The 10956-nt window shown below is 57.9% G+C and overlaps 3 protein-coding genes across 7 annotated transcripts in view; 2 read left to right on the top strand and 1 right to left on the bottom strand.

The window, feature by feature from the left end:
- Positions 1 to 1081: 1081 nt before the first annotated feature.
- Positions 1082 to 5443, top strand: C13H22orf39 (chromosome 13 C22orf39 homolog). 2 transcript variants are annotated; one of them, XM_060028550.1, is made up of 3 exons: positions 1082 to 1342; positions 1462 to 1779; positions 3391 to 3517. In XM_060028550.1, the coding sequence occupies exons 1-2, from the start codon at positions 1082 to 1084 to the stop codon at positions 1774 to 1776; spliced, it is 576 nt and encodes a 191-aa protein (XP_059884533.1). In that variant the 3' UTR covers positions 1777 to 1779; positions 3391 to 3517. The 2 variants fall into 2 exon arrangements, with proteins under 2 accessions (XP_059884533.1, XP_059884535.1); XM_060028552.1 differs by having other exon boundaries at positions 1164 to 1342; positions 1462 to 1629; positions 3391 to 5443.
- A 1092-nt stretch (positions 5444 to 6535) lies between these two features.
- Positions 6536 to 9431, bottom strand: MRPL40 (mitochondrial ribosomal protein L40). 2 transcript variants are annotated; one of them, XM_060028547.1, is made up of 4 exons: positions 9242 to 9429; positions 9010 to 9093; positions 7758 to 7916; positions 6536 to 6948 (listed from the first exon to the last, which is right to left on the bottom strand). In XM_060028547.1, the coding sequence occupies exons 1-4, from the start codon at positions 9283 to 9285 to the stop codon at positions 6624 to 6626; spliced, it is 612 nt and encodes a 203-aa protein (XP_059884530.1). In that variant the 5' UTR covers positions 9286 to 9429; the 3' UTR covers positions 6536 to 6623. The 2 variants fall into 2 exon arrangements, with proteins under 2 accessions (XP_059884530.1, XP_059884531.1); XM_060028548.1 differs by lacking the exon at positions 9010 to 9093 and having other exon boundaries at positions 9242 to 9431.
- A 711-nt stretch (positions 9432 to 10142) lies between these two features.
- The window catches only part of HIRA (histone cell cycle regulator), a 74435-nt gene continuing 73621 nt past the window's right edge, over positions 10143 to 10956 (top strand). For all 3 annotated transcript variants that reach the window (XM_060028544.1, XM_060028543.1, XM_060028542.1), the window contains exon 1: positions 10143 to 10275. In XM_060028544.1, coding sequence (XP_059884527.1) covers positions 10239 to 10275 — 37 coding nt within the window. In that variant the 5' untranslated portion in view covers positions 10143 to 10238. The remainder of the gene's footprint in view (positions 10276 to 10956) is intronic.

Below are 10956 nucleotides of genomic sequence, written 5' to 3'. Positions count from 1 at the left end.
CCACATGTCCTCAGAGAATGAGCATCAAAGGTCATCATGATGACCAGGGCTGGGCCCTGTGGCCCAAACCCACACCCATGGCAATGGAAGTGGTTCTGGAAGGCATGGGCACTCTGTAACCTACCTGGCCCTCCACTTCAGGAGTCTTGGTCGCTGACAGAAGTAGAGTAGACACCCTCCTTGGTGGGTGGGCAGCCTTGTTTGCGGATCACATTGGCTACCACATCATTCAATTACATGATGAATGTTATGTAGTGTGCTGGCCCTTGGTTTCTGTCTTCCCTGGGCCACACCCACAGTGTATACAAGGAAAGCACTCCCTGCTTGGGCCAGGGGTGGACCCTGTTGGTGGGTCTTCTGGTGACACGGTAGGGTGCCACTTGTAGGCCTGTACCCTGGCCTGCATCCTTCCTCTCAGGCAGCATTTTCTCCAAGCTTGGTCTGTGACCCAGCGTGGCAGGACTCCTAGTGAAACTGCAGCTGTCTGGCTTGACCCGGACTCACTCCTAGGGGGCCCAGCACCCGCCTTGCAGGGGCCCCAGGGCCAGTGGCTAGGCTGGCGGCAGTTGGAGAACCACTGCAGGGGTGTCGTAGGGCGGTCCTGCGGGCCCACCAGCCTCCTCCCCTTCGCTGTCATTGCCTCGTGCGCATCGCCCCATGGAGAAACGATGTCTCCCTGCCTTAGTACAGCCTCGACCCTAACGCGACCTCCGGACGCCCACCCTTAGGTCCTGCTGTCCCCCGGGCCATACAGCCTCCGCGCCTCTGGCCAGCCTGCGCTGTGCCCGCGCCCGTGGGCCCCCGCTTCCTACCTGGGAGTCACCCCGCCCTCGAGGGGACACAGGCGGGACAAATGCAGCCGTAGGACTGGAGTGGCGACACTGATTCCGGTGCGTGCTGACGAAATGAACCGATCTTTGAGATTATGAAAATAAAGCTGCTGGAACGAACCTGCCCGAGCCGCGTGGTTCCGTCAGAAACGGCCACTGGACGTGAATGTGCAGCCGAGCGACCGCCGGCTCGAGGGGACGCCGAAGTCACCTCCGCCGCGTGGCTAGCCGGGCCTGGTGACCCTGGGGGCATGCCCGGCCCACACCGGCCTCGGCTCCGCCCCAGCCTCCAGGCCCCGCCCACACAGGCCTCCAGGCCCCGCCCTCCCTCGACTGTTATTGGCTGCCAACCCGGACGTCCTGTTCAGTGGCGCGTCTCAAGGAGATGGGCGGAGTTAGTGGTGAGATCTCGGGGCTCATTAGTCCCTCCGCCCATCAGTCACGCGGCGGTCCGCGGGCTCAGGAGGCGGCTTAGGCAGTCCCGGGACATGGCGGAAGGTGGAGGCTGGCAGGTAAGTGCGGTGGGATCAGGGGACCCGCGGGGCCAGGTCGGGAGGACGGAGACCGGGTCCGTCCGTGCGGGACGGGCTGGCGCTCACCGGGTCCCCAGCTCACTCCCCCGTCCCCGCAGCCGCCGCGCCCGTGCGAGGCCTACCGCGCCGAGTGGGAGCTCTGCAGCAGCGCCGGCCACTTCCTCCGCCACTATTACGTCCACGGCGAGCGGCCGGCCTGTGGGCAGTGGCGGCGCGACCTGGACAGCTGCCGCGAGTGGGAGGAGCGCCGCAGCGCCGAGGCCCAGGTGACCCGACCCGGCGTGCCGAGCCCTGGAAGACCAGGAACCAGCCCGGGGGCTCGAGACGCTGGGAGAAGGGGGCGGGCCTTAAAAAAGGGGTTCAGTTCCAGCCTCCACGTGTACTGGGGAGCGTGCTTTGATTTATATCCTTAAAAGGTCAGTCTGGCTGCCACGCTGAGAGAGGATATGGTGGAGGTGCTAGAGACCAGTAAGGAGGGGGTTGTGATCCATACATTCAGCAGACACCACTTGGGACGCTCTTGGGGATCCAGGAGTGATGAGAACACAGCCCCTGTCCTCTCGACTCCTACATCGTAGTCTAGGATACAGCAGTGGCCTGGAGCTGATGGGGGTGTGGGTGTGGGTGGGGGGCATGGAGCGAAGCTGTGAAGGCGCAGTGCTCACGGAGCGTGCGGGGGAGGGAGCCAGCAGGACTGCCAAGTGTAAAAGAAAATGACAAGTCCGAGATCAGTGGAAAACAGGAGAGGTAGTTTGCAGCCTATATGGCAAGAGATTAATAACCTTTGTACATATATATATATATATATCTTTTAAAGATAGCTGTCACATATCTGTAAGAAAAATGGGAATTATTTCAGAGTAGAAAAGTAGGCAAAGGGCACACAGAAGGAAAAGAAAAGAAAACCAAATAGCCTGATATATATTTAAAATGACAGTAACTGGTTACTGCCCAGCGGAATGTCCATAGGGGTTTGGAGAGTCAGGGCACCTGGACAGTGTTTGTGGAACGTCAGGTTTTCTGATTATCTAAATGTCAAATGCATACCTTTTGATCCCACAGTTTTACTCCTGGAAGTTTATCCTAGGGAGGTAATTGGGTAACAACTGAAAATTCAAAATGTCCATTGTGTCACCATTTGTAATAGTGCAAAGACCAAAAGTGACCTAAAGTCCAGTAATAGACATTTGACCAGATAACGTCTTCCCCACCACGGAGAAGTACACAGCCATTAAGAAAAATAGATAGTAACCTATCCCCCTGTGGAAAGGTGCTCGCAGTATGTCACTTAATGAGAAAAGCAGGACGTGCACCAGCAAGGAGAAGATTATTCCTTCTTTAGGGAAATGGGTGATAGCCCTGAAATGCAGGCCTCAGATGGGATTGGGGAAGCTGTGAACTTCACCCTGGGAGGGAGGTCTGCAGGGCTTTCATATTTACTTTGCATTTCTGATCGCTTTTTAACAAGAACAATACATTCCATTTGAGATAATAGAGCTTGAGCGAAAACAGATGGAAGAGGTGAAATTCTAAGTGTAAAGTGGCCAGCATAGCACCTGGCACCCCCTCAGGCCTCGTCATGGTTGTGACCTGCTGCCCTGGGTTTACTGGCTGGGGTGGTGGCACCCACTGTCGTGTGTGTGTGTGTGTGTGTGTGTGTGTGTGTGTCCGTCTGTCCGTGTCTGTCTCTGGCCTCTTCCCTCCTCTGGCCACTCTTACAGGCTCATCTCTCCTCCTGGCTCAGCCCCCAGCCCCTCTTATCTGGTGAATCTGATTAGGTCAACCGAAGGCATCAAGCCCTGGGGCCCAGGAGAATTAAAAATATCCTCAAAATGGTCATCTGCACAGGTTTTTCACAGTAGCTTGGAGAATGATCTAGATGTGTGTGTAGTAACCACCCCCACCCCACCCCACCCTGCACTCACCAGGGCTTGCTGGGCTGCGTTTGTCATGTGTGTGGGTGGGCACCGAGAGGAGGGAGGTACAGGGCACCTGTGAGGCCACAGGTGACCGGGTCTCCTTTGCAGCGGTCCCTACGTGAGAGCGAGCAGGCGAGAGTCCGGGCTGCACGGAAGCACGGCCTGGTGTGGGCCCCCAGGCAGAGCCCCCCTGCAGACTGGCACCTCCCTCTGCCCCAGGACAACGACCGGTGACAGGCCCAAATAGTCCAGAAGGTCCCTGGGAGCTTCCGCCTGGCGTGGGACACAGAGTCCCCATCTCCAGCCTCGCCTGCCCCACCACACTCAGAGCCAGTTCACTCAGCGTGCAGCTCCAGGAAGCCAGGCATCCCTGCGTGTCCCTGTGGGCGGCCAACGGGCAGGCCAAGGGACAGCAGCAAGGAGAGGCCGTCCCAAGGGCTGGGCTCCTCAGCTGAACACTCGAGGGGCAGCCCGGATCCGTGTGGATGCGCAGGTGGCCGTGTATGGCCCTGGTCTGGTGATGGCCACGCAGTACTGGCCGCAGGTGCCCTCCCACCGCGGGCACTTCCTCTGCTCCTCTGTAGGCGCGGGCGGCGTCACCTCCTCGGCCCACGGCTCCAGGACACACAACCTTGTGTAAAGAGGGATCCTAGACTCTTGGCTGAAGACACCCAAGCCCAACACATGGAATTTTGGTCTTCTTCCCTCAGAATTTCCCCTGGTCGTTTTTTGAAAATGTGGAATATATCAAAAGACATTTCACAGGTTTGATTCCAAACAGAAGCTGAAAATTAAATCCACAGTTTAATTTTGAAAGAGTTAGATTTATAACCTGACGTTGTGCTGGCCAGTATTAGAGTTTTGTATGCTTACACTCTTGTAGATGTTTTTAAAATATATGTATTTGAACCAACGGGAACACTAGTTCTTCAGAGGTCTCTTTATTATGGGTGAAACGATTTAGCATCTGTGCTGTGTAACAGGCCCCAGCATGTGGTGCTGAGGGTCAGGCCTGCGGCATCTCAGTGCCTCCCTCACGATCTGGCCAGAGGTGGTGGTTCAACATCATTTTACTTGTTCTTGGGGGCAAAATAATCCATCACTTCAGAAGGGCACACATTAAGAGAGTAAAATCTCCCATCATGTGTGTTTGCTCTTGTGTGCCCCAAGTGTCCTTTGTGACTGTGTACCTGTGAGTTGTGGGGTGCGCACAAAGGACTCCCACAGCAGAGGTGAGTATAAAGAAGACCCAGGGTCCCCCCGTCGCAGCGGGGAGCCCTGGTGTGTCTGAGGCAACCAGCGTCCGTCCACCGTGGCTGCGTTCACGGGCATTTCTGGCCGAGGAGGAGGAGGAGGAGGGAGGCTGCTACAGCTCCACCTGTGTCCTCCTTTCTCTGAAACCTAGGCAGGGAGGCCGTCAGCCACTCCTGGTGGAGCCGCTCTCCTACTGCTGCTGGGTTAGGGCCTTGGGTGCCTGTGGCCAGGTGCTGGCTCCGTCAGGAGTCCCACAACTTCTTGGATGCTGAGCGAGCTCCACCGCAGATGATCGTCACCCTGGAAAATGTTCCTCTGTCCACCCATGTCCACCCCTCATGTCTGCACACCCTGGGACCACAGGCTTGAAACAGACAAGTGGCCTCAGTCCCGTTGAGTTCAGGAGACAGACATGAACATTCAAACATCAGCTGTGAAGAAAATGACAGTGACAAGGCAGAGCATCATCTTTCAAACTTTGGGGATAGAGCCCACAATGATAAGCAGTTTGCATTGTGACCTGGTGCATCCTGTTACATGGTGCGCTGTCACTGAGCTGGGCTTTGCGGAGCAGCACCTGCCCCCACCCTGTGAGATACTGCTGCTGGGCCTGGCTCCATTACATGACGCCGTGAAAGGATGTAATTATAGGGATGCGGACGATTATGGGGCAGCATCCTGTAGTGCAGGACTGCAGGGGTGGCTGTGCTGTGACACGTGGACACACAGATGAGCACAGCCACATCTGGGAGCCTGGACCTACTCTGGCTGCAGTCTATCTCGGTGCTGGCATGACTGGCCCTGTAAGATGTGACACTGAGGGGAGCCGGAGGAACCACACACAGCACCTCCCTGTTGATTTCCAGCCTCTTGTCAATCTATGATTACTTCCAAATAAAAGGTTAAAACAAAACAGCTGCCCATGACCCACTGACTTGATCATACCACCTCGTGGATGAAATCTACAAGTTGGGAGGTGGGGGAGGCCCAGGGTCCGAGGCTAGACCTGGAGGAGGAGGCTGGAGGCTTTAGGCAGAGAAAGGGCAACATGCTGATGAGGTGGGGACGGGGTGTGATTTTCCAGGGTTGGGTAGCCAGGGCCCTCTAGGAAAATGGATAATCTGAATTCTTACTCAGGTGGAGTGTTCCGCTGGTTTGTTTGCACTAAGGTGGTGAAGAACCAAAGCCTTTCTGAGGTGGTGATGCAAGGGGTACCAGTGGACCTCTGCCTACACTGCACCCTGTTAGGCCGCATCATGTACCCCCAGCTCCTCCGGGGAAGGTCTAACCCCCTAGCGCTCTGAGTGAGACTATTTGAAGATGGATCTTTAAAGAGGTGCTTAATGTGAAATGGGGTTGCGTGGGTGGGCCCTAATCCAATGACTAGTGTCCTTATAAGAAATCAGGACACAGACACACAGAGGGATGATCACGTGGGTGCGCGAGATGGCTGTCTACACGCCAAGGAGAGAGGCCTTGGGAGAAACCAGCCCAGCCGACACCTGGATCTTGGACATCCAGCCTCTGGAACTGAGAGAAATAAATGTGAGTCGTTTCAGCTCCTTGGTCTGTGGTGTTTTGTTCTGGTGCCAGAGCTCACTCATATACTCCCTGCTCCAGACTAACAGCAGCCTCTGCCCGGCCAGGCGTCATACCCTCCTGGAGGACACATGGCCTCACGCAGTGGGGTCCCTGCCACTCGACACTCTTCTCAGCCTCCCCCATACCCCCCAGCTTGAAACCCAGAGCCAGCCCTGCCTCTCCTCCAGGTGCAGGCAACACACAGCACAGCTGCATGTCCTTCACCTCCGTTCCTGGGGTCACTTTGTGCCTCTTGCTGGTGGCGTCTGCCCCACACAGTTGGAATCCTCCTTTTCACTGGAGGGCAGTGGTCAATGTTTTGGCCTTCCTCTCCCCAGTACCAGGCCAAGAAGGGCAGCCTCCCCAACCCCCGTGCATGCTCAGGTGAATTAACTGTGACTCTGACCTAAGACAGACACTTGGTTAAATGCATTTATTCACAGCAGGCCTGAGCCTGGGGGTGCAGGCTCCCAACGGCAGCGTCCTGAGGGCAGCTGCCTGCAGCTCTATCTCTTGAACTCCATCTGTGTGTACACCTTGGTGATATCGTGGTACCTGCCTTCCGGGGGTTGGTAGTTGGCGATCGGCGGTGTGTAGTCTGGCCCTTGTCTCTCAAAGGGAAACAGACTGGGGTCCCGCTTGGTGGCCTCGGCATGGAGTTCTGGGGCCGTGAGCTTCAGCTCCTGCAGAGCTTCCCGCTGGGCCTCGAGCAGGGACGCAATGGCGCCCCTCTCCATCTCATGCTCACACTGCTTGTACAGTGCCCATTTCTTCAGAAGCAGGGCTCTCCGCTCGTTCTCTTCAAAGGGGAGTTCCACTGGCGGCCGCTGCCTGGGAACACAGAGCCAAGGGCATGAACCTGGGGGCGCCAACCGACTGCACGGGACCCGAGTGTCCCCACTGCCAGACGCAGATGGAACTTAGGGACAAATTAAGGGACAGAATGTTGGATGTGGCAGCAGCGGCAACTGACACCTGGAACCACTGCCATTTTCTTTATGTGAAGAAAAGAAACAACAGTGCTCTCAGCAGATTGTGGCAGCACGTCCTCTGTGCCAAGCAGAGCCTGCTGGTGGGGAAACGTGGCTTTGGAGAAAAGTCAAATGGTGTTATGAAAACGGACACCAATATCCCAGGGAGTCAAAGCCTGTATCAGCCCTGGAGACCCAAAAAAGCACCTGCCTTGTCCCACTTACATGGTGAGGTACTACTTTATAAATGGTACGCACTTCTGACAAGAAGGCAACAATCCCACCAACCCCACACACGACACATCCCAGCTCTGAGCATTTGCATCCTAGAGCAGGAGGCTAAGGGTTTCCTACCAGCAGGAAGGGGTAAGAGCTGCAGACCCAGGGCCCCAGTTGTCAGTCACAGCTAAACTCCTGCAAGAGCAACACTCCAAACTTGCTCCAGCATCTGCCCTGAGCTTCCTTCCCAGAATCAGCCATTCAGGAGCAGCGCCCAGGAATGCTTTCTCCACCTCCCATGAGACAATCCAGGAGAAGAGGACTCAGAACAGGGCCAAGCCAGCCCAAGCCTATGACCCCTTCCCATTACAGGTGTGAAGTGCAGACAGAACTTCCTGACAGTCACAGAACTCCTTTGCTCTGAAGACCTCAACCCTAGAGGGCCCGTACCTCGCTTTATTCAAGAACTTAACGGGCGTGATAAAATCCTCAATGGGAACGAGCTCCTGGCTCGCCTTTTCCAGTCGTCGGATCCTCTTTTTCAAGCGCTCCTTTGCTGCCTGGTCTTTTTTAGGGTCCACCTTCTTCTTCTTTTGCAGAGGTTCTGCTCTAAAGGATAAAGCAAACACTAAACATTTTCCTCTTTGGCCTCGTGAACGTGTAGAGACATGGCACTAGGGAAAGTGCCTGCAAACTTGTACCGAGCTCTCCCGCAGGAAAGGACTGTGTGGGCCTGGCCTCCCATGCTGAGTGTGGCAGGGAGACGGCCTCCACAGGGGGTCCTTATGAGAACTATGTGGGCACGGTCAACCCAGGAAGGCGTGGAAAACCTCCGTGGGATGTCAGGGTATAAATTAAAGGGAAGTGCTCATCTTTAGTGAGGGGTTTCAGGTGGGCCTTGGGATAGCACTGAAAAGTGAAAATACCAAACTGATGAATTAGAAGCTCGTTACTCACATTATTTATTTATTAATTGAAGTATAGTTGATTTACAATGTGTTAATTTCTGCTGTACAGCATAGTGACTCATTTATACATATATACATTCTTTTTTATATTCTTTTCCATTATGCTTTATCTCAGGATATAGAATATAGTTCCCTGTGCTACACTATAGGACCTTCTTGTTATCCGTTAGAAGCTCGTTACTCACATTTTAAATGGATTTGTGATTTATAAAAATGATTTGACTAAGAGAGTATAATAAAAATAACTGGCAAGTTCCTGTTTATACTTTCTGAGATTTCTTAACAAATTTCCCTATTCTCGAGCACGGACAAAAGTCTGATTTACCCTCAGGAACACATCTCCTATGCTGGTAAGTTACTATTCAGAACAACCGAATCTCGAGCATCAAGACTGAGTTTTATGAGTTAAGTCCCTAGAAAGTATTCAGGGTCCCAGGTGGAAAAAAGAATCCTCTCACCTCCCCCCACCTTTCTGGAGAGTAAGAAACGGAAGAGCTGTCTGTGCTCTTTAAAATTTTACACAAGAATCCCTTGAGAGCTAAATAACTTTTCTTTAAACCACTTTTGCATTTAACTTTTGATCTCTGATTACAGATTTAACAGTATTTCATATGAAAAGACATAAGGGCATCCATCTAAATTTAACTAAGAAACTTCGCAGACTGAACATCGAGCATCCTTGCTCGCTGGGTTCCCGTGCGCGAGCCCCCAGGCCGGGCCCGCGGCCGGGTTACCTCATGGGCACGAGTCCCCAGAACGACAGCAACGAGGCCCGCTGGTGCGCGTCCCTCGTCTGCGTCGGCCGCGCTCCCAGGAGCCTGGAAGAGACCGAGTGTGTATCAACGCCCGCTTCCCCGTTAAGGTCACTCACGAGCCCCGTAACTACGGGGTGAGACCGCCAAGGCCAGCAGGGAAGCTCTCAATCCGCGTCCCCGCGCATCCGCGTCCCGGCCTCTCCGCGCTCACCGGCTCGGCGGGCGCAGAGCCGCCCTCAGCGCCGCGGCCGCCATGCCTCCCGGTCGCCGACGGCCGCTTCCGGGCGCGCGCCCCTAGGCGGTCCGGCCCGCGGTGCACCGCTCTCGGGTCCGACAGCCGCGCAGCCCCGCGCTCCCGCGTTCCGGCCGCCGCTACTAGCCCTGCCTCCAACGTGGCCCCGCCCCGCGCCCGGCGCCTCGCACCTCGCGCCGATCAGGGGCTTCCTTCCCGCGGGCGCCGCTCCCTTGCCTCTCCCTAGCCGCTCGGCCTGCGCCCCGCGAGGGCCGAGACCAGCAGCGGGGCCGAGGGGGCTAAGAGTCCGCGCACGAGAGGCGGCCTGGGCGTCCAGTAAACGCTCCGGCTCGTTCGCCGACGTCGGAGCCGGGCCGCGGTGGCTGCACCGGCGCGGCACGTGGCCTGCGCTCGCGGGCGACAAATGAACACGCGCTGGGGGCGGCGGAAGCCTGTTAATTAGTCGGCTCCGCACCGGCGGGCAGAGCGGCGAGGCCGTCTGCGCCGCCCGGCCCCGCCCGGCCGGGGCGCACCCCAGGTCCCGCTCGCCCGTCCGCGCGCTCCCTGCCGGCCGGCCCCTCGCTCGCGGCCGTGCGGGGAGGACCCGAAGAGGAGCCGCCTTCCCGCCCGGCCGGCTGAGGAGCTGGGCGGCCCGTGAGCGCGGGGAGCGGTTTCCCGCCGGGGCTGTTTGGCAGGTGCGCGCCGTGACTTCCGGCGTTGCCCGGGAGCCGCCGGAGGAGGAGCGGCGCGGGGGATGCGGCTGTGGCGGCGGCGGCGGCGGCCGAGCGCGGGGGTCGGCGGCGGCGGCGGCGGCGGCGGGGGTCGCGGGCCGACGATGGCGCGGCGGCGCTGAGGGCGGGGGGCGGGCGGCGGCTGGAGGGCGGGCGGCGCGGGCGGCGGCGGCTCCATGGCCCGGGCGCGCTGAGGGACGCGGCTCTCGCCTCAGCCCGGCGGCGGCGGCGGCGGCGGCCGAACAATGAAGCTCCTGAAGCCGACCTGGGTCAACCACAATGGTGAGTGCGCGCGGGGGTCGCGGGGGACCGAGCCCGGAGACGGGCCGTGGTGTGGAGCCAGGTGGGAGCCGCGCGCAGGCCTGCCCGCCTCGCTCCGACGCCGAGTGCCCGGTGCCCGCGCCGCGGGGCCGGCGGTCGCGGACTTTGTCCTCGCGCGAGGAGACCGGGAGCCGGGCACGTGCTCGGCCACGTCCGCCCTCGCCCCGGCCCTTGCTCCAAGCCCTCGGCCACCCGCCCGTGGTCCGGGCAGGGTTAGGGGAGCGGCCCTGGGCGCCGGCCGGGATGTGCCAGGACGGTCCAGTGTGTGAAACTGGAGCGGAGTGGCCTTTCAGTAGCGGGGTGTAGACCTGGAATGGGCACGTCTTTCCATGCCAGAGGGGCTGGATCTGGTGACAGTGCTTTAGGTGGGGGACCGTGATTCTGGGCTGAGATCCCCCAGCCCGAGGAATTACGTTCACACTGAGCTGGAGCATGAGGGCGACTCGGATGGGGCCCACGGGGCACAGGTGTGTGCTCGGAGAGGGCCTGCCTTAGCTCTGGGGCAGCGGCCCTAAAGCACACCCAGGGAGCGGACTCATCCAGTCCTCTGGTAGGGAAGAGACTCTGGTACAGAGAAGCGCGGTAACCAGCAGTTTTGCTGTTGTTCTACCTGGCTCGCACACTTGCTGCAGGAGTTGGCCT

The sequence above is a fragment of the Delphinus delphis genome, chromosome 13 (assembly GCF_949987515.2).
Source record: "Delphinus delphis chromosome 13, mDelDel1.2, whole genome shotgun sequence".
Classification (NCBI taxonomy): Eukaryota; Metazoa; Chordata; class Mammalia; order Artiodactyla; family Delphinidae; genus Delphinus; species Delphinus delphis.
This window is presented reverse-complemented; position numbering and strand designations above follow the sequence as displayed.

Bases quoted from the DNA above. Each gene is read 5' to 3' on its own strand.
- C13H22orf39 (XM_060028550.1), top strand. From the start codon at position 1,082: ATGCCCGGCCCACACCGGCCTCGGCTCCGCCCCAGCCTCCAGGCCCCG. The intron at 1,343-1,461 runs GTAAGTGCGGTG...CCGTCCCCGCAG, and splicing joins CGGAAGGTGGAGGCTGGCAG to CCGCCGCGCCCGTGCGAGGC.
- MRPL40 (XM_060028547.1), bottom strand. From the start codon at position 9,285: ATGGCGGCCGCGGCGCTGAGGGCGGCTCTGCGCCCGCCGAGCCG. The intron at 9,094-9,241 runs GTGAGCGCGGAG...GGTCTCTTCCAG, and splicing joins GCTCTGCGCCCGCCGAGCCG to GCTCCTGGGAGCGCGGCCGA. The intron at 7,917-9,009 runs GTAACCCGGCCG...TTTATCCTTTAG, and splicing joins TGGGGACTCGTGCCCATGAG to AGCAGAACCTCTGCAAAAGA.